The sequence below is a fragment of the Bufo gargarizans genome, chromosome 6, assembly GCF_014858855.1.
Source record: "Bufo gargarizans isolate SCDJY-AF-19 chromosome 6, ASM1485885v1, whole genome shotgun sequence".
NCBI lineage: Eukaryota > Metazoa > Chordata > Amphibia > Anura > Bufonidae > Bufo > Bufo gargarizans.
This window is the reverse complement of record NC_058085.1, coordinates 152,225,762-152,250,811: the sequence shown is the minus strand read 5'-3', so window position 1 is coordinate 152,250,811 and position 25,050 is coordinate 152,225,762. Positions and strand designations below refer to the sequence as shown.

The window sequence follows — 25,050 nt, the reverse complement described above, 5'->3', positions numbered from 1 at the left end:
GTGTAATACGCCATCCTTAACTGTCACACGCACATCCAGAAAGTCTAGCGACTCACCCCCAAAATTGAGGGTGAATCGCATATTCATCCTGTTGTGCGTGTTAAGGTGCTCCACAAAATTGCGGCACGACTCCTCGCTGCCTGACCAGACCAGAAAAATGTCGTCCACATAGCGTAAGGGGTTACCCACCGAGAATATATATGTATCTTCAAATACCGCCAGGTACAGGTTCGCAAACGTGCACGACACAGGCGTGCCCATTGCGGTACCTAGTACCTGGCGGTACCATTGACCGTCAAACTGGAACACATTGCTGGTGAGGAGGAGGTCAAGCGCATCCATAACAAAGCCCTTGAACATAGGGTCTTTGTCACTTCTATTCAAAACAGTATTAACAGCCCGGAGTCCCAGGTCATGCGGGATCCTGGTATAGAGACTCTCGACGTCCAAGGACACCAGGCGGAACTCCCTCCGCCACTCAAAGTATTGGAGTGCCCGGAGGAAGTCCCCGGTGTCCTTGAGATACGTCGGGGTCCCCAAAAGAAGTGGCCTAAGGAGCCAATCCACATATCCAGACAGTGGCTCCGTCACTGACCCGATCCCGGCCACTATGGGGCGGCCCGGGGGCCGGGTCAGCGACTTGTGGATTTTTGGTACGAAGTACCAGGCCCTACGTAAGGCTGCCACACTTGACCGTAACACATTGCTGGTGGAAAGGAATAGAAACATTGAACCACCCCGTTTCGCTTTTGCTTTTAAGTACAGTCCAGCTGCAGACATCATTAAGCGTGTAATACATGACAATTGGGACCTTCTTAAGGGAGATACTTTTAAAAAATGCGCAACCCTCAAGGACAAATTGGTGAACAGTGTATTCTGCACACCCAAGGTGGAGACATGGCTCACCGTTAAAAAACTGAGGGCAATTATAAATGTGGACATTGCTCCTTTTGCGCATTAAACACGTGCAGTAAATGGCTGCTGATAGGAGGGGTCCAGCATGCGGTACGGGACTTTATAACATGTCGCACGCCATACGTTGTGTATGCCGTTGTTTTGCCCTTGCAATAGGTATTACATCGGTAAAACCATTCGCCCGCTCTTTGAACGGATACGGGAGCATGTGAATTCCATTCGTTCAGGTAGAGGATGTCCCCGCCTGATCGATCATGTCAGGGACGCGCATGACGGTCATCCCCGTTGTCTTTCCTTTGCGGGAGTGGAACAGGTCTGACCCATCCCTAGGGGAGGGGATCGTCACCGGCTACTCCTGCAGAGGGAAGCAAGGTGGATTCTCCGTACCAAAGCCACCGGCGCTGCAGGATTAAACGATAGGAATGACATGTCCGTATTCCTTTAAGAGTGGGGCATTTAAGAATATAGCTATAGCGGGGGGCTTGTTGTGTCATAAATGGATCCCATGGCCCCTTTAGAGATTTACCCCTTCGGATTCTGTCCTCTCTACATCTGTGCTGTTTTAATTTAAAATTGCTGTCCATAGGAATGACTTCTGCCTGTACGACAAGTTACTGCTGCCGGAACTGTTAACCTAACTTTTGCTTTTCTGTTTATATTTTGGTATGTTCCTCCTTCCCCCTCTACCACATGGATATGTTTTTACGTCACTTACTGACGGCGCACAGCTGCTGCACATGATGCCGGCTGATGGGCGTCGCTTATATATGGCGTAGTATTGCGCCTTGACGATCAGCGGCCAGAAGAAGCGCAACACATTGCGCGAAACGGCCGTAGCCGCCATTCATCTGCAGGAGCGTGTCCGCCTCATAACCCCACCTGTTCGTCCGATGTTTAGGACTGAATAAAAAGACACAGATTCATATGCCTTTGGTGAGTGCCGCATACTTCTTTGACCCTCGCTACATTGTTACAATTAAATGTAGTAATGCCAATGAATTATTAAATGTATCTGCATATGACCACCTGCTGTTGGCACCTTTGCTTGGTTTTCTGTCCACCTTGCTGAGGCGGTCGCACATGCTCAGTTTCATCCTCAACTGCTCCCAAACCTAACTAATGCAAGAAGTTGTCATAGTTACAAAGAGAACTGTAGCAGAAACGCTACAACCCCTTAAAAATTACACAACGCATGACAAAGGGCACGCCTAATGAGCTGCCAGCTTGAAATAAATCTTCAGATCCATGTGAGGTACTAGGATGGTTCTTGTTTTGCTAAGAAGAGAATGTCATGTACTATATGAGGTCTGAACCCTTTTAAAGGGTTTATGCCATGATTGTTATAAACAATGAAATCAGACACAAAATACTATATGAAAATCTCTTTCTAACAAAATGAGACACTGTACCACAAATGGATAAAGAGATCTCCGCACGCATTGCTCCTGCAGGTCTCCTAGATTCTATGTAGGCCTCATGCACACAGCCGTGTTCCGCGGCCGAGAGCGGACCATACACTAGTATAGTGTATTACTGTACAAGAGCGGCTGCATGAAGCGCACGGCGTCATAGCAACCAATGACGCCATGCGCCCATGCTGTCAGGAGGAATCCCAGCCGGGTTTCCACGGTCCGCTCTCGGCCGCGGAACACTGCCGTGTGCATGAGGCCTTAGGCTAGAAGCTCAGAGGCGTGTTCGTTCTGCTGTAGCCCTTTCCTTGCAACTCCCACAGATTCTCACAGTAGATATACAGGTCCTTCTCAAAAAATTAGCATATTGTGATAAAGTTCATTATTTTCTGTAATGTACTGATAAACATTAGACTTTCATATATTTTAGAGTCATTACACACCAACTGAAGTAGTTCAAGCCTTTTATTGTTTTAATATTGATGATTTTGGCATACGGCTCATGAAAACCCAAAATTCCTATCTCAAAAAATTAGCATATCATGAAAAGGTTCTCTAAACGAGCTATTAACCTAATCATCTGAATCAACTAATTAACTCTAAACACCTGCAAAAGATTCCTGAGGCTTTTAAAAACTCCCAGCCTGGTTCATTACTCAAAACCGCAATCATGGGTAAGACTGCCGACCTGACTGCTGTCCAGAAGGCCATCATTGACACCCTCAAGCAAGAGGGTAAGACACAGAAAGAAATTTCTGAATGAATAGGCTGTTCCCAGAGTGCTGTATCAAGGCACCTCAGTGGGAAGTCTGTGGGAAGGAAAAAGTGTGGCAGAAAACGCTGCACAACGAGAAGAGGTGACCGGACCCTGAGGAAGATTGTGGAGAAGGACCAATTCCAGACCTTGGGGGACCTGCGGAAGCAGTGGACTGAGTCTGGAGTAGAAACATCCAGAGCCACCGTGTACAGGCGTGTGCAGGAAATGGGCTACAGGTGCCGCATTCCCCAGGTCAAGCCACTTTTGAACCAGAAACAGCGGCAGAAGCGCCTGACCTGGGCTACAGAGAAGCAGCACTGGACTGTTGCTCAGTGGTCCAAAGTACTTTTTTCGGATGAAAGCAAATTTTGCATGTCATTCGGAAATCAAGGTGCCAGAGTCTGGAGGAAGACTGGGGAGAGGGAAATGCCAAAATGCCTGAAGTCCACTGTCAAGTACCCACAGTCATGATGGTCTGGGGTGCCATGTCAGCTGCTGGTGTTGGTCCACTGTGTTTTATCAAGGGCAGGGTCAATGCAGCTAGCTATCAGGAGATTTTGGAGCACTTCATGCTTCCATCTGCTGAAAAGCTTTATGGAGATGAAGATTTCATTTTTCAGCACGACCTGGCACCTGCTCACAGTGCCAAAACCACTGGTAAATGGTTTACTGACCATGGTATTACTGTGCTCAATTGGCCTGCCAACTCTCCTGACCTGAACCCCATAGAGAATCTGTGGGACATTGGGAAGAGAAAGTTGAGAGACGCAAGACCCAACACTCTGGATGAGCTTAAGGCCGCTATCGAAGCATCCTGGGCCTCCATAACACCTCAGCAGTGCCACAGGCTGATTGCCTCCATGCCACGCCGCATTGAAGCAGTCATTTCTGCAAAAGGATTCCCGACCAAGTATTGAGTGCATAACTGAACATAATTATTTGAAGGTTGACTTTTTTTGTATTAAAAACACTTTTCTTTTATTGGTCGGATAAAATATGCTAATTTTTTTAGATAGGAAATTTGGGTTTTCATGAGCTGTATGCCAAAATCATCAATATTAAAACAATAAAAGGCTTGAACTACTTCAGTTGGTGTGTAATGAATCTAAAATATATGAAAGTCTAATGTTTATCAGTACATTGCAGAAAATAATGAACTTTATCACAATATGCTAATTTTTTTAGAAGGACCTGTAGCTGATGGCAGTTGAAGGATGGAACTGAGCATGTGCGACCACCTCACTAGGTAGACGTGGACATACATATAAACTCCAAGGGGCTCCATTATAGTGACATAAAGAGAATATCTCATATCTGGGGCATTTTTGTAACAGAATGTAAATTACCAAAGTAACTAGTTTTTCATGTTGAATTATATTTTAAAAAAACATTTAAAAGGGAACCTGTCACCTCAAGCGCATGTGCGGTGCACTCCTTGGTAAGGCGCGATCCCGTCTCCGGCTGCCGCTGTTAGCTGGCTTTTAGCGGCGCACCGTGCATGCGTGAGACTTCTGTGATCCCGGCCGCACTTCAGGCAGTCAATCAAGCAAAAGAGGGGACGGTTAGGGGGCGTGCTTACCTTGACTTGAAGCAAGGAAGCCGCTGCCCCCTTGACTTGAAGCTGACCGGAAAGATAACCGCCATCAGCGCTAAAATGTAGTTTTTTTAAGCTATTGAGCATCAGACTACCGGATCAAACATATGATTATGAACAGACTGGGGGCTACTATGAGGTAGTGCTGGCAGTTTTATATGCGTTTTTGAGGCGACACACTCCCTTTAAGGGTGGCACAACCCCTTTAATATAGTATTTATAATAAATCCCCTGAGACTTTTTTAATACAAGTGCCTGGTCGATTGTTATTTAATAAATCCCTCCGTGTTACCTGTTCCCTGGGAGCGCAGAAGTCAGGAATGGGGATTCTTTTATACACCAGTCCAGGATATGTGCTTCTTTGCTGGTTGAAAATGTCCCGCATTGTTTGACATGTTTTGAACATCTTCATTTGCTTCTCCTGTCCAAGGTAAACTTCCAACCATTTTTGGGAAGTCAGAATATGATTTGTTATCGTGGCTTCTAATTTCTAACAAAAGAAGTACAAGGAAATGAACACATTTCTATAGTAGAATGGATTTCACTGGTACAATATCGATACATGGTTCTATATCATATGTAGAATCATATCAAAGTAATAAATACCTACACTGATTTAAAATGCTGAAATACAAGTCAAGAGTTTTCTTTATTATCTCTGTGTTTGATAGGATTTGGTAGGATTTCCTCAGAGGTAGTCTCCCTGTTTTCTTTGTATACTTAAAGGGTTATGTCAAGATTTTAACTTATCCGCATCCCTGAAGATAGGGATAGGTGTCTTATTAAAGGGGGACTGACCACTGGGACTCCCACTAATCACAAGAACTGGGACTCTCTGTCCACTCCATGTTCTGGCGCTCCAATCTTCTCTATAAGACTGCTGGAAATAGCCTAGTACTGTAATCACCACCGCAAATTCAATCAATAGGGGACACAAAATGGTAAATAGCTGAAATGATTCATCAACATTAGCACATTCTATTCACGTGTCTATAGAATATCTTCAGCAGTGTCACCTACCTGATGAATGTTAGCAGGCACTACAGATGCAGATCATTGCTTATAGAAAGAACTAAACTACTGTATAATACATACTTAGACAAATATCCAACAACAAAAAAGAGAGACTGAATAAACAGCTGGATATTTAGCAGAATACAGCACCTCTCCATTTATTGTACACCCAGATGTAGATGTCTGCTTCCACCTCACCAGTAAGGACAAGGTGCATGAACCCAAATCCACCAGACATGTATGGCATATCCACTACTAAAGTGGAAATATCCATTTAACTGCATTTCAATAGTAGTTTCCTCCAGATGTTCTTTCTATGGTAACAGTCACCTGAACCAATCCTCTTCAGTCTATCACTTTGAGTATAATGTGTTGGACAATCCAGTATTATTCACTTAGTTCATACTGCCCCCTGGTGTCTTAAGTTAGGACAAGACAAGAGCCATTAACGGCAAAACTAATACATTAATTTATCTTTAAGGATCATATTAGCTAGATGTGCTAGAGTAATTTCCTTTGATATATAGCAACCATGTAATTTAATTAATATAATTGTATTTAATGTAAAACCGCAAGCATTTTGTAATCAACACCACTGTAAGTTATCTCCTTCACTCATCCCCTCCTAATTAGGAAGTGAAAATTAGCTTCTACGTTTACTTCTACAAAAACTTACCAAAACACAGTATTTAACATAATTACGGCATACAATTAGGCTTTTTATTTGCAATAAGAAAGTTTTAGTGCAAATGGTGTATCACCTCCAACTGTTCTGGTGTATTGACAGGTACAGCAATAGGTTGTTCCAAGTTGTCCTGCTCCCTTGGCGTGTATATTTGTTCATTGCCTTCCAGCACCACATCCTCTCGTAGGTTCACCCACAGAATATTGGAGTATTTCCTCTTTGCATCTGTCAAGTAGTTCAGAACACAACCCATGGCCTGCATACAATGGCAAGTTGTAGTTTAAAACTTCATATGAGAAATTTGAACAAAAAAGTCTAAAAAGGGCATGGCCATATTTGAATATCCTACCTAATGAAGGTACCAAGAAGTGGTACACAGAGTGCCTATATTCCTGTATTGAAGATTCATGGTACAGTCTGTATACCACATATGGATTTCTGACGTTTCAGTTTATTTGTAATATAATTTAGGGACCGTGGTGATAAATTATTTTATAATATACTTAATTAGGAAGCTTCTTTTTTCTGGAAAACAGGGTGCAGAGACTTCTTAGCAAAGCTCTGACAAGGTGCTAAGGAGAGTCAGTCTTCAGTGTTCTTCTCATCACTGAAGATACCTGCAACATAAAGAGGCTTTCACCCTGCCTTTTGTCACTACCCCAGTCCCTATGTATATGTGCCCTAACTATCATTGCCCATCACCTTGCCTATCTGATTTAATAGACTGAAGAAAGACTTTCCTTAGCAATGCTCAGTTAGAGCTTTGCTAAGAAGGTCGTTAAACTGAAGTGACAGTTACACTTTAAAGGCATTGTGCCGCTAACAGGACATCCCCTACCCACAGGAGATGGGATAAATGTTTGATCCTTGGGGGTCCATTAAAAAGGAGTGGTGGTGTATATGTGCATCCTCCACTCCATTCACTTCTATGGGACTGCTAAGCTCAGTGCTCACAGGAGTCCCACAAAAAGACATACACACCACCACTCCATTCTCATGGGGCAATTCGTCAGGCACTAGTGGACCCCCGTTCTTGTAAATGCTGGGAGAAGGGGGGTCCTAGAAGTTGAAATTCCAACAATCAAATACTTATCGCATATCCTGTGGAGTGTTATTAGTGGCATAACCTCTATAATCTAGACTGTAAGATTAACTAGGACCAAAAACCAGCAATTCTGGGGGCAACCTGTCAAAATGTATCAGATATACGTATATAAAAAGCATAGATGAACACAGGAACACATAAATAGAAATTTTAATCAGATATAGGCCTCATGCACACGGCCGTTGTTTTGGTCCGCATCCGAGCCAAAGTTTTGGAGGTTTGGCTGCGGACCCGTTCACTTCAATGGTGCCGCATAAGATGCGCACTTAGTGTGCTGTCCGCATCCGTTGCTCCGTTCTGTGGCCCCGCACAAGACAAGACAAGAATAGACAGTTATATTAAAGGCTGTCTGTGCCATTCCGCAAATTGCGGAATGCACAGACGCCATCCGTGTTTTGTGGATCCGCGATTTGCGGACCACAAAACACACCACGGTCATGTGCATGTAGCCATACTCATGGTAGATTTAGGGGGGGAAAAAGTCAAAAATTTTGGCGCATGCAATTTTTGTGCAAAAATGTGTTATATTGTGATCTAACACTACGCTCACCACTTTTGAAATGGGTAGGAAGCCATACTTAGCTAGGTGAGAAGCTGTGCACCATATTTATCAAATGCAACTTTCTGCAGGGGTTCTAGTCCCTGGTGAGTGCACAGCCAGTGGCGTCGCCAGGGGGGGGCCAGAGGGGGCCACGGCCCCCCCTACATCAAGCTGTGCCCCCCCCCCCCCATGTGCCCCCCGAACTAAAATGTCCCTTCATTCATTTTGGTGGTGGATGGTCTATGCTGCGCTGCTGTGCACTGTGTAGGCACTAGGCAGCCCTACCGGACATCATCTTCACATCTGATGATCTGACTGAGTCTCGGACTTGGTGCCGTTGCGGTCTCACTCTCTAGTCTCCATCCACCGCTGCCGCGTCCCCGGCCCCGCCCCCAGCTCCGCCCCTGGCCCCAGGGCCTGACAAGTTGAGTCAGACTCTGATTCATTCAACTACTGGCAGCAGCTGCTGAAAGGGCTTCTGTCACCCCACTAAAGCATTATTTTTCTTTTGGCAACTTAAATTCCTTATAATGCGATTTATCAATATATAGGGCTCTTACTCATTTTGGTTGGGCAGTTTCATAAAAAAAAACTGACTTTTATAATATGTAAATGAGCTCTCTACCAGCAAGTAGGATGGCTACTTGCTCATAGCAGCCGCATCCTCCTTTCATAAAGATGCCCCCTCCTCATGTTGATTGACAGGGCCAGCGAACGCGCTCGTCCTCTGGCTGGCCCTGTCTGCGTTCAAAATCTGGCGCCTGCGCTGTACCGGTCTTCAGTAGGCGCAAGCGCACTGAGAGGAGGACGCTCACTCGGCCGCTCCTTCCTCAATGCGTCTGTGCCGATGACATCACATCTACAACCGGCGCAGGTGCACTGAGGAAGGAGCGGCCGAGCGAGCGTCCTCCTCTTAGTGCGCCTGCACCGACTGAAGACCGGTACGGCGCAGGCGCTAGATTTTGAATGCAGACAGGGCCAGCCAGAGGACGAGCGCGTTCGCTGGCCCTGTCAATCAACATGAGGAGGGGGCATCTTTATGAAAGGAGGATGCGGCTGCTATGAGCAAGTAACCGCCCTACTTGCTGGTAGAGCGGTAATTTACATATTATAAAAGTCCGTTTTTTGAAGAAACTGCCCAACCAAAATGAGTAAGAGCTTTATTTATTGATATATCGCATTACAAGGAATTTAAGTTGGCAAAAAAAAAAATATGACTTTAGTGGGGTGACAGAAGACCTTTAAGCCAGCCAGACCCAGACTAGAGAACAGACAGTGTGTGGCGTGGCGTGGCCCTACCCTAACCTACCGATACCGAACAGACTGGACTGAGCCTGACCTAGTGGTGACAGTGTGTAGCAGGTTAACTTAATAATAATAAGGTACAACTTACAAGTAGTGACTGAGTGGACTGACTAAGTCTCTTTCTATTCTAACTAGAGATTAGATCTGACTCTGACTGAGTCTGAGAGGAGAGCTGGCTGGCGGCTGCCCCAGAATCTTAAAGGGGTTCTGCACTTTAATTTAATTGATGATCTATACTCTGGATAGATCATCAGCTTCTGATCGGCGGGGGTCAGACACCCGGGACCCCCGCCGATCAGCTGCTTGAGAAGGCACCAGCGCTCCAGTAGCGCTGCGGCCTTCTCACTGTTTACCGCCAGCCCACTGACGTCACGACTAGTATCAACTAGCGTGGGAGTGGCTAAGCTCCATTCAAGTGAACAGAGCTTAGCCACGCTCAGGCTAGTTGATACTAGTAGTGATGTCAGTCAGTGGGCCGGCGGCAAACAGTGAGAAGGCCGGCGGGGGTCCCGGGTGTCTGACCCTCGCCGATCAGAAGCTGATGATCTATCCAGAGGATAGATCATCAATTAAATTAAAGTGCAGAACCCCTTTAAAGTTACTGTCAGTGCAGCCTGGATGATTACAGTGTTTACTTTACCGTTTAGAGAAATCATGTTCAAATGTGAGCGGTGGGAGGGTGATCTGTAGTCTGTGGATGTCATTACACTGTTATAGGGGGGGAGGGATCTGTGGATGATACTCCTATAGTGTTATAGGGAGGGGGATCGGGGGTCTTTGGATGTCATGAGTCATTACACTGTTATAGGGGGGGAGGGATCTGTGGATGATACTCTTATAGTGTTATAGGGAGGGGGAATCGGGGGTCTTTGGATGTCATGACACTGTTACGGGGGGGGGGAATCTGTAGATGACACTGTTATAGGGAGGGGGATCTGTAGATGACACGGTTATGGGGGGGGATCTGTGACACTGTTAGGCTCCATTCAGACGTCCGTAACAGCGGCAATGTGCGGGTCCGCATTTTTTTTTTTCGGGAACGGAATTGCGGACCCGGAAGTGCGGGTCCGCATTTCCGCATCCGGCAGCACATCATGCTGCCCTATAGAAATGAATGGGTCCGCAATTCCGTTACGAAAATTTTGGATGTGTGAATGGGGCCTTATAGGGAGAGGGATCCCGATATGACACTGATATGGGGTGGATCTGTGGATGACACATAGCATAAGATGCTATAAACGGTATGTGTCATCCACAGATCCCCCTCCATAAGTGTCATCCACAGATCCCCAGGCAGCTAGGACATGTTGAAATCTGAGTGATTGGGGTTTTTCTTCCCTATTGCGGTTTTAGGTATTGGGTAAAGTATCGCAGCATTTCTAAGCATACTTGTGTAAATGTATCGTTGTTATAGCTGCCCCCCCTAGTTTTGTCCTGGCCCCCAGTGTGCCCCCCCAAAATTTGAAAGCTAGAGACGCCACTGTGCACAGCAGGATATTAGTTGGCTAGGTGAGAGGTCACTGACATCTGTCTAGGAGGAGACGCTTCTTTCTCCTAGATGACTGCCAAATTACATACCCTTTTTCCCAGAGAGCATTGTGTGGCCTACAAGACTTTCTACGCTAACTGGCAGACTCCGCAAGGAGAAAGGGTACCCCTTTGACTTACTTCAAAAAAGTCAAAAAGGATCATGTGATAAAATACATAATTTAACATCTATAGGTACACACAAGTACATGAATAATTATACATTCTAGTGAACAGAACCGCACATAAAATCTAATGCACCTTTGAGTTTGGTTGAGCGGTACCATAAATAGCCATCTTGGGTACCCTTCGAAAGTTAGCTACACTCATTTCCTTTACAGTGCTCAAAACATCAGGTGAAAATCGTTCATCCAATATCTGCAAAATAAAACGGATAAGAGTGTAAGTATAAGAGGATGGATAGCATGTCTCTATCACAGATAGAACCTATTATTCAGGCACTATCCTGTGCACTCGCTGGCCCTAGGAGCATGCACAACCTACAGGCAGTGAGATGCATAGTTGGCAAGAAGCAGGCCTTAGACTGTAGATGGAAGGTACAACGCTACTCCGGCGACCGGGACTGCCAAGTAGGGAGAGGGAGCGACAGTGAGGCTGGAGTGCAGAGGTCCTGAATCAAAAAAGCCATGTCCACCAGCACAAGAGGAGCGGCGATGGGCACAGACCACCCCTATATCACTCCAGTGCCCTAGCCATAGAACGGGGTTCATTTTCATTCAAGTGAATAGTTTAAATTTACAAGAGCTGCCCATATATATATAACTTACGATTGCAAATCTAATGTGTATCGGGAATTCATCACTGTCCGCCAAAGGGGGTGTTGGGGAAATGAGGATTAGGCATATTAAAAGCCATGCTTTGTTGTACCATAACACAATGTCAAAAGCTTCTGACAGCACTCTTACTGTTGAAATATACATGCATGTTTCGCTAATCTAAGCCTTAATGTTTATGGTATGGTCAAGGGGGATATCAGTCAGCCAAATGACCACTGGGCCAACTGCTATTTAATGTGTAGACCTTCCAGCTTACAATTTACAAGCATGTGTTAATGTGTTTTGTAGTGCAGGGTCAAATACAAGATTCCCCATTTTAGAGAGTGCTTGGCAGTTTTCATCTAAATTCTCTACTGGTATCAGTCCCGGTTAGTTCTGTGCATATCAGGAAGAGCTCAGGAAGAAACAAATTATCAAACCCATGTAGACCAGTGCTCCTCAACAGGCTGTTGCAAAACTACAAATCTGCAGGTTGTCAGGACATGCTGGGAGATGCAGTTTTGCAACAGCTGGAGAGCCATAGGTTGGGAAAGACTAATGTGGACATTTGTACTGCATCTCCACTCCCATCCCCCCCCCCCACCCACCCACCCACACACACACACACACACACACACACACACACACCCAAGTACTTACCAATACCCGTGTTCCTTTGGTTATTAGCTCCCCAGATAAAGTGAGTTCAGACAAATTCATGGCTGCATGAAGCCTGTAAATCCAAGGATGTACACACATCCATCGACTAAAACTCAGTGCAAAAGCCAAGGGATACTGAAAAGAGGACGACAGACTGTTAAATACATTGGTTGTTAGTCCAGTGAAATTTGGATGATGCTTATTTCTTACAAAACGTTTAACAGTAGTCAATCCATTATAGTCCAACTGGTCAAAGTCACTATGAAAAAAGGCTATTAGAAAAAAAAAATTTGGTTAAAATGCTATGACAAACTGCTCTTTAGGAGCCCATTTCATTCATATATATATGAATAGATGTTTCGGATCAACATTTCAGATTTTGTTTTCATCTTTGTTTTGATTTCATCTCCTTCCACAGCTGAACTGGACAAACTGGAGTCTTCAAAAAGGTTTTCTGTGATAGATCATCAGTATCTTATCGGTGATGGTCTGACACCTGGTACCCCCACCGATCAGCTGTTTGAGCTCATGTGAGCGTTGCCTTTTCCGTACTCACAAGCACAGTGCCGTACATTGTATAGTGGCTGTGCTTGGTATTGCAGCTCAACCCCATTCACTCCTAGGCCACGTTACCGACAAAAGTGACGTCACTGGCCTAGGGAAAGCTGTGAGAAGCCCGCGGTGCTACTGCAAGTGCCACTGCCTTCTTGAACAGCTGTTCAGCAGGTGTCCCGAGTGTCGGACTCCCACTGATCAGATACTGATGACCAATCCAGAGGATAGGTCATTAGTATTAACATCTCAGAAAACCCCTTTAAAATTGCCACCTATCATGAGATAACTCACTATAAATAAGTAATAACTCGAAGGTGGCAGGCAGGAAGAACTAACATCTCTGCGTTGTGGGATCTCAAGTAAAGTTTAAAGGGACACTTCTATAAAAAAGATGTTTTAACATATTACTAACCACAATGTGAATATGCTATGTAATTTTCTAAATACAAAAAAGGTTGGATGGTATTCTAAATATTTTTGAAGTCATGAAGTCATTCCATGTGTTCTACTTCCTTTCCTGGCTCTTTAAGTTCCTCTTTGTTTGAGCTTTTAGCACAGAAGACAGTCTTACTTAACTCTCTCAGTCAGGAAGGAAAGGGGGATGAGATACTCAATTAGAGCATCACACAGTACACTAATAAATGCAATGTTCTTCTGTGGAAATATTTATCTAGGCCATTTGCCCAGTATTAAGAGAACACTAGAGCCCTGATACGGTCATTCCAATTTTACACCTATGATGATGATATCTCAGCAGATAACATCTCCCTCTCACAGCAACAGTAAACTGACAATAGATGACCTGTCTATATAGGACAGGGATGCCCAACCTGCGGCCCTCCAACTGTTGCAAAACTACAACTCTCAGCATGCCTGGACAGCTTAAAGCTATCAGCCTACAGCAGGGCATGGTGGGAGTTCTAGTTTTACAACAGCTGTAGGGCCACAAGTTGAGCAGCCCTGGTATAGGAGGTTTTCTAATTTGTGCTGACTGCTACAGAAGAACTGTATTTTGTATTTAATCTTCAATGGCATATTATGGAAAATAGCAACATATTCTAAAAAAAGAATTGTTTTCTATGAATATTGAGTGTAAAGGACATCTGTCAGCAGATTTGTACCTATGAAACTGGCTGACATTTTGCACATGTGCTTGGCAGCTGAAGACATCTGTGTTGGTCCCATGATCATATGTGCCTACATGGCTCCGAAAAATGAAGTTTTAATATATACAAATGAGCCCTTAAGAGCAACGGGGGCCTTGCCATTACTCCTAGAGCCTCAGCTCTTACTGCAACTGCCATACCCTCTGTACTTTAATTCACAAGGCCAGACAGTGCAAATGTGATTACGCCTGCCTGGCCCTGTTACTCAAATTGCAGAAGGAGCAGCAGTTGGAGAGAGCTGAACCTCTGGATGTAACAGCAATGCCCCCATTGCTCCAAGAGGCTCATTTGCACATATTAAAACCTCAATTTTCTCAGCAATGAGGGCACATATGATCATGGGACCAGCACAGACGTCTTCATCTGCCAAGTGCACATGTAACAGGTCAGCCAGTGCCATAAGTACAAATCTACTGACAGATGTCCTTTCTCATGGAAGTGTCCATTTAAAGCAGGGGTGCACAACCTGCGGCCCGGGGGCCACATGCGGCCCTTGATACCATTCTGTGCGGCCCTTAACCATCTGGTAACAGACATGTATGCCTATGTCTTGGGGCTTTTTACATGTCATATTCATGCATTTCTCACATTAGATGGGAGTCCTGGAAGTGTAACTAGACATTAATGGTATATAATGTGTGTTCAATATGCCATAAGTACAACATTTCACTTAATACACCTTTAAATTTTAATTTCGGCCCTCGTCATTGGTTCAGTCTGGTAATGCGGCCCCCAACTAGGAAACGTTGTGCACCCCTGATTTAAAGGGTGAGAGATTGACCCCTATTCATGCAATTACCCTAAATATGACGTACCTGCTCGTGAAGGTAGAAGTTGAAAGCTATAAGGTAAAAGTAGCGCTCAAGGCTATTGAGGGTTCCTCGGAGGAAATATTCTTTGGTACTACTTCCCTGAAAGAAGAAGTAAATGTCATTAACACCAGAAATCCAACATGGAGTACATACAGTGTATCATTACACCTCTCCACTGCCCACACATAACACCGGTGTACTCCTATGTTAATGCTATGACTAAGACTGCTGTGGTCAGTCGAAACGCCTACGTTAAACACCCCTTTACTGTCTGGATTTTAATATGTTCCAATGAAGTCTACATTTGATTTTAAGACGTTGAGGCTGGACATTCACCCTTCTTTCTACGCCTATATTGAAGGTCTATGTGGATACTCAAGCATATGGGTCAAGTCGTGGCACCCTCTATACCACTCTACAAATCATCTCCTTTGTAGCACAGAGGACATGGACTTGGATCATATTCAGGTGGATTTCCTCCTGTTCTCAGAAATATACTTGACTGAATTGGTTTCCCAGAAATTACACTTAAAGCCTCTGTGCATGAGTACTGCGCTGCAGAATAATAGGGTGCTATATAAACTACATAGAGTAAATAATAGTATGGATACACAGTAGTATAGATGATATATTATACAGATGAATATACTTCATGCATCAGCTTCATGGAAATACTCCATCCAGACACCCGGCCAGTGGTAAAATAGTTAAAGTGTTGAGAATGACGCCTGCTAGATTGCTGCTGCTTATAAAGTCTCATTCCTTCCTGACGTAAATCTTATGTGTTTAAAACTGTTATTACTACCGTGAGCTGTGAATAAACAGCTATGCAGATTCAATTTATGGTCAAGTCAAAGTAATTTTCCACCGTCACCGACATCATGCAATGTTCTCCCAGTGGACCTCCTCCCCACAGCTGAACTACACTGCGCTTCCACTGGTCATTAAGTGGTTAAGAAGAAACCTTATCCATAGATGGAGGAGTTATTAGAGAACAAGACGTGCTTAGTTGCTAACAGTTCAAGGAAACCTTCTTGCTCCTCATACTAACAATTAGCTTGGAGGGGGGGGGTTCTAAATTCAAATCTGGCCAGTATGCCAAAAGCATACTGTATGGATAAAGTAAAAAAAAAAAAAAAAAATGGGGCAGAACGGGATCCGCATCCACATATCCGGAGCGTGGCCCCAAACTATCGGGACGTGGCTCCGCAAAAAAATAGAACATGTCCTATTCTTGTCCGCAATTGCGGACAAAAAAAAGCTGTTCTATGGGGGGGTGCCGGCCGGGTGTGTAGCGGATCCGCAATACACCATGGACGTGTGAATGGACCATTACAGTAGTTGCCTGGTTAGGCCCCTTTCACACTTGCGTTGTCCGGATCCGGCATAGAGTTCCGTCGTCGGGGCTCTATGCCGGAAGAATCCTGATCAGGATTATCCTAATGCATTCTGAATGGAGAGAAATCCGTTCAGGATGCATCAGGATGTCTTCCGTTCCGGAACGGAACGTTTTTTGGCCGGAGAAAATACCGCAGCATGCTGTACTTTTTGCTCCGGCCAAAAATCCTGAACACTTGCCGCAAGGCCTGATCCGGAATTAATGCCCATTGAAAGGCATTGATCCGGATCCGGCCTTAAGCTAAACGTCGTTTCGGCGCATTGCCGGATACGACGTTTAGCTTTTTCTCAATGGTTACCATGGCTGCCGGGACGCTAAAGTCCTGGCAGCCATGGTAAAGTGTAGCGGGGAGCAGGGGGAGCAGCATACTTACCGTCCGTGCTGCTCCCGGGGCGCTTCAGAGTGACGTCAGGGCGCCCCAGGCGCATGGATGACGTGATCGCATGTACACGTCATCCATGCCCCTGGGGCGCCCTGACGTCACTCTGGAGCGCCCCGGGAGCCGCACAGACTGTAAGTATACCGCTCCCCCGCTCCTCACTACTACTATGGCAACCGGGACTTTAATAGCGTCCTGGCTGCCATAGTAACACTGAAAGCATTTTGAAGACGGATCCGTCTTCAAATGCTTTCTGTACACTTGCGTTTTTCCGGATCCGGCGTGTACCTCCGGCAAGTGGAGTACACACCGGATCCGGACAACGCAAGTGTGAAAGGGCCCTTATTGAAAAACTGAGAATAAAATAATACAATAAAGTTGCAAGAAATTTTGTTTCTATAATCTTCCTCTGATGCCAGTTTACATTGCTCCTGGATGTAAATACCAGGGAGGCATACATACTATCTGCAATGGGGCCCATTTCCACTTAAACACAAGATGTAGTTTAAGTAATGAGCGGCAGGGGTCATATTCGAATTCACAATATTTTGCGAATATTTGGTAGTATATTAGTTGAATATTCGCAAATTCAAATATTCCTCGTATTCTACATTCGGCAAGGTAATATGCGAATATTACGCGATCAATACAGGTGTGGGGCAAAAACAAATATATAGCACTATAGAATATAGTGCTATATATTAGTTTTTAAAATATTCGTATTTTTTTCCATAGCATTGATTCCTCCCTGCTTAAGTTGCTTGTGGGCCAATGACTGCTAACTTCAGATGGAAAAAAAATGGCGAATATTCTAAAAAAGACAAATATATAGCCCTATTGCTATATATTCGTTTTTTTAGAATATTCTTCAATGACGAATATTCTAAAAAACTAATATATAGCAATAGTGCTATATATTCGTTTTTTAGAATATTCATCATTTTTTCCATCTGAAATCATGATTCCTCCCTGCTTAAGTTGCTTGTGGGCCAATGACTCATTGGCCCACAAGCAAGAAGCAGGGAGAAATCATGACTTCAGATGGAAAAAAATTCAGAATATTCGAAAAACAAATATATAGCACTATATTCGAAATATTCTCAAATTCTCGAAGTTGCGATATTCGAGATAAAAATTTGCTTTTCGAATATTCGTGCTCAACAGTAGTAGTTATTAATAACTATAGACAATGATAATTGAACGTAACCCAATTTGTCCGTGAATTGTGACATCACTGTGTTTATTGTCTGTGAACTGTGACATCACTGTGTTTATTATCCCTGTATTGTGACATCACTTTATCAGGGGCGTAGGGGTGCAGAGGTAGCAGTTTCTTCCGGGACCAGGAGCCTGCGGGGGCCCTAAGACCCTTGTGCAATATAAGACGACAGACGACCTGTCTTCTAGAAAGTGCATGCTGGGAGGGCTCTGTCTTAGATTTTGCACTGAAACCCAGAATCTTCAAGTTACACTTCTGGCAGGAGGGAAGGGGTTAGGACAAGAATTTGGAATGGGGTGGGAAATGCCGTTTCAATTTTTGCCTTAGGTAGCAGGAAAGCTATATGCTCCCCTGCCCCTTGCCACAAAGCACTGAGGGAAGGGGGTCCAAGCTGAACATTTGCACCAGGGCCCATGGGCCTTTAGCTACAGCCCTGCTGTTTATTATCCCTGTGCTGTGACATCACTGCGTTTATTATCCCTGTGCTGTGACATCACTGGGTATTATTAACCATGTGCTGTGACATCACTGTGTTTATTATCCCTGTACTGTGACATCACTGTGTTTATTATCCCTGTGCTGTGAAATCACTGTGTTTATTATCCCAGTGCTGTGACATCACTGTGTTTATTATCCCTGTGCTGTGACATCACTGTGTTTATTATCCCTGTGCTGTGACATCACTGTGTTTATTATCCCTGTGCTGTGACATCACTGTGTTTATTATCCCTGTGCTGTGACATCACTGTGTTTATTATCCCTGTGCTGTGACACCACTGCGTTTATTATCCCTGTGCTGTGACACCACTGCGTTTATTATCCCTGTGCTGTGACATCACTGCGTTTATTATCCCTGTGCTGTGACACCACTGCGTTTATTATCCCTGTGCTGTGACATCACTGCGTTTATTATCCCTGTGCTGTGACATCACTGGGTATTATTAACCATGTGCTGTGACATCACTGTGTTTATTATCCCTGTACTGTGACATCACTGTGTTTATTATCCCTGTGCTGTGAAATCACTGTGTTTATTATCCCAGTGCTGTGACATCACTGTGTTTATTATCCCTGTGCTGTGACATCACTGTGTTTATTATCCCTGTGCTGTGACATCACTGTGTTTATTATCCCTGTGCTGTGACATCACTGTGTTTATTATCCCTGTGCTGTGACATCACTGTGTTTATTATCCCTGTGCTGTGACATCACTGTGTTTATTATCCCTGTGCTTGACATCACTGGGTATTATTAACCATGTGCTGTGACATCACTGTGTTTATTATCCCTGTACTGTGACATCACTGTGTTTATTATCCCTGTGCTGTGACATCACTGTGTTTATTATCCCTGTGCTGTTGTAACACCCCAGAGTTGTGTTACAACACTCTTCTACCCAGCTACTATAGGTTAAGAGCCTTTACCTTGTCATCTGATATTATTTTACATGATGTCATTCACAAATGTGCATAAATCATGTTAAATGTAAATTATTGCTGTAATTTTCCCTGTTCACCAGCAGGTGGCAGCAATGCGTTGGTAAGGAGTTAGCTACAGTTTAGTATATCTAAGCTAGAATGGTTCATTCCAGCTCATCTCCCCCTCTGTGGAGGTGTGGACTATTCCCACAACCTACACCCTGGGTGGAGAAGAGCGTAGCCCACCCCCTGCTAGGGGTATGGTGTGTGTTAGGAGCTCCCCGATATAGGGAAGAAAGCCAGGATCTTGTCTCGGCTGAGACATTGATCAAATCCCCAGCCTGAGCCCTGCAGCCTCAGCTGGATGACATTAACAGCAGACAACTTCCAGTTCCAGGAAGAAAGCATTCCCTGAGACTATAACTGTGAGTAAAGTCCAGAGACCCGGGAGAAGCCATATTCCTCCTCAGCTAGTCTGTCCACATAAAGCAGAAAATAGAAAAAAGTGCAGAAGCCAAATTCCTGCCACTGTTTTAGAGCTACTAAGCAGACCTTCTTTCCTGCAAGCTCCAGGTTTATACAGCTAAAGATTTATTCCTGCCAACCATTGCCAAAGCCTGCTGCGACCTAAGACCAAAGCTGTACGTTGCTTGGATGAACGTTATCTTCAGTAAAGACGAGTTTGAACTTCACCAAAGGTCTGGACATGAATTTCTGCTGCAAAATCCCTCTATTACTCCTACTATCACTACACTCCATTTATTGCAAGTGAGCCCGGAGTCCAGCTGTACCCAGGTAGGAGACACCGTTGACACCATTATCATCACCATACAGAGACTACTCTGGCATTCCTAAACTGGGACATGCATTATAACACCTTAGAAGGGCCCTGGGGTAGTACCCTGCGCACACTGCAATTGGCGTCACGACAAAAACAGAACATTAAACAACCCATACCTGGCCACTGCACTGTTTTATCACTGTTTATTATCCATGAGCTGTGACATCACTGTGTTTATTATCCCAGTGTGTTTGTTTGCAAATACATGTATTTTATTTTATACTGTTTGAAGGTGCTGGTGTAACTTTGTCTTTTACATCCACTGAAGATCTGTGCTTCGTTCTGCAACATGTTTGGAACAACCTCCCCGCCAAATTCCTTCAAAAACGGTACGACAAGTCTACCTAGAAGAACTGATGCTGTTTTTAAGGCAAAGGATGGTCACAGCAAATATTGATTTAGATTTCTCTTTTGTTCAATCACTTTGCAATTTGTAAATTGATAAAAAAAATAAAAATAAACTATTAACACTTCTATTTTTGAAAGCATTCTTACTTTGCCTATAACCTTTGCACAGTACTGTATATATACACACTTATACAGGGAAGGTTGTCAATCACTGACAAAAACACCCACATGGCTACTGTGCTAAGAATGAGCAGAGATTTTTTAATAAATGGAGACTGCACTGTCACTGTGACAGGTTTTCTTTAGCCTCTTCATAACCCCTGATGTAACAGGATGCCAGTGGGGCACAAGAGGTGCATAGTGCAGAATATGGTGAGGCAAAGAATTTTTCTATTTTTTTCAAAGCTTATTTTTCTTAAAGTATTATAAAAACTATACAAATTTGGTATCACTAATTGTACAGATATCATGACATTAACATATAGTCAATGCCATAGAAAAAAAAATCCAATACCCTGCACCCACCATCTGTACTTGTTCTGTTGGGAGTTTAGTGCAAGTGCAGTGAGTTTGAATGGAGGAGACATCACATGAAGGTATTTGCCTGGTCACATGCTCCTCCATCAGCAGCCATATTATGGACAGGACAAAAGACTTGGCCAAAAACAAGTATAGAAAATGGTGTTGAATATCAATAAAGTATATATAAAGAACTGCCATATAGTCAGCTGTCAGTACAAACGATTACAGCATTATACAGTAAATGATTATACATGCCGTGAGGCCCTGTTACAAGAGCAGATTTTAGGATGTGCTCGAGTAGAACATTTCCCGATGCACCCGAGCACAATGGAAGTCAATAGGAGAACCCGAGCATTAAACCAGGCACCCCCTGCTCTGAAGAGGGGAGGGTGTTGGGACTCTAGTTTTGCTTAGGAGTCCCTTCTCTGACTCCATATATAGCTATCTCCATATATGGAGTCAGTGCTTAGGAACACCCCAGCGTATTTAAATCTAATTTAGCCTCTATTTCTGAAAAGTTTCTGTCGGGATTCGAACTTACAACCTTCTAAATTACAGCCAAGAATCTTAACTACACTATAGAGCTGCATGGCCAGTTACTTATTACTAAATGTATATATGATACTTCTGCTGTATAGTGCAGGCGTCGTTCAACTAAGAACAAAAAAAAGAAGAAGAATGGCGCACCATAGGGTAATAACGTAGAGATTATAGATAAAAAGGTATCTCCACTGGGGAGGCTCACCTGATGGAGTTGTGCTAATTAGGCACAACTCTAATGTGGACGTGTATCATTGCCATGAACTCCTCACAATGGATGGTGTGCAGCCCGGGATGGATGCTTCTGTTCAGGGATGCCTGGAATCCCGCAGAGAGCCAGTAGTTCAGGTAAAAGAAAAGGTATCCCACGGCGCAAAAACCACCCAAGAGTTGGAGTGATAAGGGTTAATTATTTAATTAAGCAAGTGGTACAAGGTACCACTTGCTTAATTAAATAATTAACCCTTATCACTCCAACTCTTGGGTGGTTTTTGCGCCGTGGGATACCTTTTCTTTTACCTGAACTTCTGCTGTATAGGAATACTTACTAGTAGTAGCCTCTATTTCTGAAAAGTTTCTGACAGGATTCGAACTCACAACCTTCTACATTACAGCCCAGAATGTTAACCACTACACTATAGAGCTGCATGGCCAGTTACAAAAAAAATTTAAATGAAAAAATAAATATGAGATTTTTGCTATATAGGAATACATACTACTAGAAAGTATTCCTATACAGCAGAAGTATCTTTTTTTTTTTTTTGTAACTGGCCATGCAGCTCTATAGTGTAGTGGTTAACATTCTTACACTACACTCGAGTATCGCACTTGAGCACACACGATATTTGGCCAAACACCGCAATGTGCCGAACTGGTGTTGCCCAACACTTGAAGTCACTCTCCCACACAGCATGTTTCTCACAGTGAACTTGCTCATCTGAAGTTGGCCTTTAGCAGATTGTTTTGGAGAGCACCTGACCGGGTAGGGAGGGTGATATGGGACTGTGGGTGGCTCTTCCAGTCTGGGTTACCCTTGCTGGGAATTTGGGTACCTCTCCCCTCCCCTCCATCTATAGTTTAGGGGCTATACCCCCCTTTTTCCTCCCATCCCTCTTCATTTTGGCCTCTTCCCTCCCATTTCACGAGAAGGTGAAAAGGGGACTTTTCAGGTGACGCACTTTTGATCCCACCTTTTCTTGTTTCCCTCTGCTGGTTCTTTAGGCTAGGAGATGGGAGGGCAGCAGTTAAGGAAGCCTCCTAGTACCTCTGTTTCCTGGGCGGGTTTAGACCCTCCTGTAGGTTATTTAATCCCCCTCCCTCCTTCCGGCCAGTCTCTTGGCTGGAGAAACGTCCTGCCCTCCCTCCCTTAATTTAGGTATATGGATGCTCATCGTTAGAGTCGGGTTAATTTCAGATGTTTTTTGTTTGGTTGTTCATATATCTTTCTAATTCCAGTTCGGAGTTCGTTTCCTGGTTCTATAAAGTCACAGCTGGCGGTTTGGAGACAGTCAGAAGACATGGTGAAGTTTAAAGGGCGGACATGCCCGCTGGGAGTCCAGCGGCCAACATACCAGGCCATGTGTCAGTGGTTTGGAGCACTTTTAAGGCTCTTGGTTTTATGATATTACGATTTAACAAATAAAGAAAGCTGTGGCCAATCACCACCCAACATGAAGGTGTTATGTGTGGTTCTTTGGGGTAGGTTGAATTTAGATAAAAGGGGGAGAGTTTTTTTTTTTATGGTTGGCTACTTGCCCTACCAGCAGTCTCCAAAAGAATAACTGGCTGAGATCTGCAAATAGGTTGATGACAGATCATTAATGGGTGTCTGTTAGCAGATTTGTACTTATGAAACCTGCTAACCTGTTGCATGTGCGCTTGACAGCTGAACACATATATGCTGGTCCCATGTTCATATGCATGTGTCCGCATGGCTGAGAAAAATTGAGTTTTAACCCTTTCACCCCGAGGTGTTTTTGCATATTCCCCCTTGTAGTGGGAAGCAAGAAAAAAATCCAAATTAGGTGAAATTGCAAAAAAAATAATAATAATACAATTCCACCACAGTTTTATGTTTGTTTGTTTTTTTATTATTATTTACAATGTTTGATGTGCGATAAAACTGACCAGTTACTTTTAATCGACAGGTCAGTATGAATCCGGAAATACCTCATGTATAGTTTTTCTTGCGTTTTTTCAAAAAAGTGGAAAAAAAATCAGTTTTTTTTTGTTTGTCACCATATTTTGACCCCTATAACTTTTTTGTAATTATGTGTACGGAACTGTATGGGGGCTAAATTTTTGCAGGCGATTTGAACTTTTCATTGATACCATTCTGGGGTGTGTATGACTTTTTGATCACTTTTTATTTAATTTTTTGTTTAAAATAAAGCGAACAACAAGCTTTTTTTTTTTTTTTGTTTTTTTACACTTTTTTCTAGTTCCTATAGGGAACTATAACAATCAATCATCTGATGGCTATTATCATAGACTCCAATGCACTTGCATTGGAATCTATGATGATTTTACTACTTTCCCATGGAGCCCAATTACAGGCAAGGGATCCATATGAAATACTATGCAGCAGCCTCCTGTCATTCACAAGCATCTTTCTTCTTTCTCCGTTAAAAGGTTATTCCCATCTTGAATATTCGGGACATATCGCTAGGATATGCCCCCAATGTCTGATAGATGTGGGTCCCACCTGCACCGATACTTAGATGGGAGACCGCAAAGTGCCGGTTGGTGCACTGTGCATGCGCGGTCACCCTCCATTTACTTCTATGGGGCTTACGAAACTAGCTGAGCCAGCGCTCTGCTATTTTCAGCCCTGCCATAGGAGTAAATAGAGGGTGACCGCGCATGCACAGTGCACCAACCGGCACTTTGCGGTCTCCCATCTAAGTATCGGTGCAGGTGGGACCCACATCTATCAGACATTGGGGGCATATCCTAGCGATATGTCCCGAATATTCAAGATGGGAATAACCTTTTAACGGAGAAAGAAGAAAGATGCTGCCACATACTTCTGGAGGCAGCTTATCTCCAGGGGGTCCAAAACGATCAGGTAAAAATATTAATTTCGCCCAATCCTTCTCTCCCCCAACAATATCTGTTGAGGGAGAGTCACGAGCTCCTCATACACATACTGGCCCGTTTGGATAACAATACATTATGTGGGCCTTAAGGAGTCTGGGGAAGTTAAGCAACAGTCAAGGTCAGCCTTAGGCTACTTTCACACTAGCGTTCGTCGGTCCGCTCGTGAGCTCCGTTTGAAGGGGCTCACGAGCGGACCCGAATGCTTCCGTCCAGCCCTGATGCAGTCTGAATGGATGCGGATCCGCTCAGACTGCATCAGTCTGGCGGCGTTCAGCCTCCGCTCCGCTCGCCTCCGCACGGACAGGCGGACAGCTGAACGCTGCTTGCAGCGTTCGGGTGTCCGCCTGGCCGTGCGGAGGCGTGCGGATCCGTCCAGACTTACAATGTAAGTCAATGGGGACGGATCCGTTTGAAGATGCCACAATATGGCTCAATCTTCAGGCGGATCCGTCCCCCATTGACTT

The 25,050-nt window shown here is 44.2% G+C and overlaps 1 protein-coding gene across 3 annotated transcripts in view; it reads right to left on the bottom strand.

Annotated features, from left to right (window-relative positions):
- The window catches only part of PALD1 (phosphatase domain containing paladin 1), a 319,104-nt gene that overhangs the window by 119,655 nt on the left and 174,399 nt on the right, over positions 1 to 25,050 (bottom strand). For all 3 annotated transcript variants that reach the window (XM_044296577.1, XM_044296578.1, XM_044296579.1), the window contains 5 exons: positions 14,825 to 14,920; positions 12,289 to 12,423; positions 11,114 to 11,230; positions 6,451 to 6,630; positions 4,968 to 5,165 (listed from right to left, as the gene is read on the bottom strand). In XM_044296577.1, the coding sequence (XP_044152512.1) occupies positions 4,968 to 5,165; positions 6,451 to 6,630; positions 11,114 to 11,230; positions 12,289 to 12,423; positions 14,825 to 14,920 (726 nt within the window). The remainder of the gene's footprint in view (positions 1 to 4,967; positions 5,166 to 6,450; positions 6,631 to 11,113; positions 11,231 to 12,288; positions 12,424 to 14,824; positions 14,921 to 25,050) is intronic.